A 2,873-nucleotide genomic window follows, 5' to 3' on the forward strand; every position below is an offset into this window, starting at 1 on the left:
TTCCTTAGATGAAAAATTAATCCTACCTGATCAGATGCTCAACATTAAATAAATTTATTGGTAGATTTACTACTCTTAATGGCAATCCTAGTAAAGTGCAGATCTATGTTATTCAATAGTTTCTCAACATGTTGTCCAAAATTTAAATCCAACTTGATGGCCATAAATATTTAATAATTTTACTATGTTTTTGTTTCTCCCTGATTATAAAATCTTCCTAAGGAATCCTGTCATATTCATTGGAAATAAATCGGTAGAAAAATGGAAACAAAGAATCATACTAATCTTAAAGAATTCATTCTTTTGGGGATAACAGATGACCCTAATCTTCAAATCATGTTCTTTGCTGCTGGACTATTGATCTACATTGTCACTTTAACAGGGAATATGATCATAATTATTTTGATAAAAATTGACAAGCACCTCCATATTCCCATGTACTTCTTACTGAGCAATCTGTCATGTACAGAGATCTGTTATATCACCACTACCATGCCTAAGATGTTGTGGGATCTGCTCTCAGAAACTAAGTCCATTTCCTTTACTGGATGCTTTCTCCAAATGTACTTCTTTCTGACTACTGCTGCCACAGAAGGTGCCCTCCTTTCTGTCATGGCATATGATCGTTATGCAGCTATCTGCCAGCCATTACGCTACACTTTACTTATGAGTCAGCCTCTCTGCTATTGTCTGGTGGCATGCTCATGGGCCATTGGAAATCTTAATGCCATTACCAATACTGCCTTTGTTTTCTCCCTCAACTTTTGTAGTTCCAATAAAATAGTGCATTTCTTTTGTGACATTCCACCACTTTTGGGTTTATCCTGTTCTGACATTTCCCTTGCTGAGCTGGTGACATTCATTGTCTCAGGAAGCATTATGGTAACCACTGTCTCCTTCATTGTCCTCTCCTACTTTTTTATAGTATCTGCAGTGCTGAAAATCCAGACAACTCAGGGCAAAATCAAAACATTCTCCACTTGTGGATCCCACCTTACCGTCGTTAGCATCTTCTACAGCAGTGCTATCTTTACTTACATGCATCCATCCTCTAGTCGCTCAATGGAACAAGACTGTTTAATCTCTCTGATCTATACAGTACTCACTCCTTTGCTAAATCCTCTGATCTACAGTTTCAAAAATAAGGAAATGCAAGCAGCATTTTTGAATGTGCTTGGAAAGAAACAAAATTTTCAACTCTAAAAATTCTTGCAGCAATCAAAGGAATTGATGTAATCCATTGTAAAATGTCCATGAATAACAGAGAGTTTGACTGCTTGTTTTCTTTTCACCTATATCTTTCTAAATCAGTACTTGAGAGTAAAAAAAATAGTGTTTTGGTATACGTTAATAGATACAATAGGAAAAGAAGGAAAGGAAATTGGTTTGTCAGTAAGTATATTCCTATAAAATTCATAATTACTTCAACTCCTATTTCTTAATGAACTATCTGCTGAACTGTAGTGTATGAATGATGCAAGGGAAATAAAATTTGAATGAAAAAATATATTTTCAAAAGTGAAACTTTTAGTTTGTGTGTGCATGTGTGTGTGTGTTTGTGTGTATGTGTGTCTCAGCCTTAGGCCTAGGCTTAAATATAAAACTTCCAGAAACAGTTTAACTTCTGGAAGCATGCAAGAATATAATGCCTACCTTTATTAGTAATACATTAGCATATTGACAGCTCACCAAGATTATGCTTTTTGGTGCAGAAATTTATCTTGATTGCACCAGAATCATAATTCTAATTCAGTAGTATCCACAGGGGAAAACCATTATGATAGAAAAAGCATGAAATTAGTAGTGATTAATGCTTCAGGTAACTCTGAAATAAGAATGAAATAAAATTATTAATAGTCAATGTATTCTGTGAAATAGCATATTTTACAGGCTATCTGTAGTAGAGTTGGGATATGTTTTTGGTGTTTGATGAATAATAAATAAGAAATTGGTTTTAGGCTGGGAGAGATTCTAGAGGAAAGAAAAGAAGCCATAATTGGTTCTGAAGCAGCATGACATAGGAAACTGAACATTTTGTTTGGTTTTTGATTGTTTAGATTTTGAAGGCCAAATATGCTATCTCTATTCTAACTTGAGATGAAAGCATGATCTAGAGCTTAGAGTCTGATTATACTTTTTATCTGGTGTTTAGAGAATTATCATTGTGTCAGACTGATGGTATGCACCGAACAAGAAAGAACAGCACTGTGAATTATGATTAGTGTGTATATTCTGATACCTCTGTTTGGATATGAGAACCTGGACCATGCATAAATAAATTGGAGAGGAAAGACCAGCTGCATGCTCATATGGTCTGCAATGAATCTTACTGATCTGTATGTTGTCACCATAATTCCATCTGATGAAGGAAAAACTGATCAATGTGACTTCCCCTAAAATCTAGACCGTGAACAGCTAACTCAACTAACTTACATGTAATATCTAATTGGCACATCCTTACAGAGATTGAGTGGGTTTATGAGTGCATTGGCTCATTTATGATTTTTGAAAGTGACTGGAAATGTGAAATAATTTTTACCCATTTAGAAATAATGTGTTCTGCCTATTTATTAAATATACACATATAAATATTTATTATAGGTACCACAATGCTGAAAAACATCTTCATATAACATCCTTTTTGATTCAAATCTTAATTTTAGTCTTCTATTGAAAGCAGATGCTAAGATTAAAATTTAACTATCTGTCTTTGAAATATAATATGGTATATAATGATGTATTTTATCTCCTGCCTCCTATTTTTCCCACAAACCAGTGGAATATAATCCTAGTTCACTTCAATTCTTGGTCATAGAATTCAGAGGTAATACAATATAAACTTTGACTGTAATTAATTATGGAGAAGATAAATC

The 2,873-nt window shown here is 33.8% G+C and overlaps 1 protein-coding gene across 1 annotated transcript; it reads left to right on the top strand.

Moving 5' to 3' along the window:
• The first annotated feature begins 261 nt into the window (after positions 1 to 261).
• LOC106544423 (olfactory receptor 5F1-like) lies at positions 262 to 1,203 on the top strand. Its single transcript, XM_014060681.2, has one exon. The coding sequence runs from the start codon at positions 262 to 264 to the stop codon at positions 1,201 to 1,203; it is 942 nt and encodes a 313-aa protein (XP_013916156.2).
• Positions 1,204 to 2,873: the final 1,670 nt, after the last annotated feature.

Source organism: Thamnophis sirtalis, unplaced genomic scaffold (assembly GCF_051295495.1).
Source record: "Thamnophis sirtalis isolate CommonGarterSnake01/CBP01778 unplaced genomic scaffold, rThaSir2_p1.2 scaffold_4, whole genome shotgun sequence".
In the NCBI taxonomy this organism is placed as follows: domain Eukaryota; kingdom Metazoa; phylum Chordata; class Lepidosauria; order Squamata; family Natricidae; genus Thamnophis; species Thamnophis sirtalis.

Bases quoted from the DNA above. Each gene is read 5' to 3' on its own strand.
- LOC106544423 (XM_014060681.2), top strand. From the start codon at position 262: ATGGAAACAAAGAATCATACTAATCTTAAAGAATTCATTCTTTTGGGG.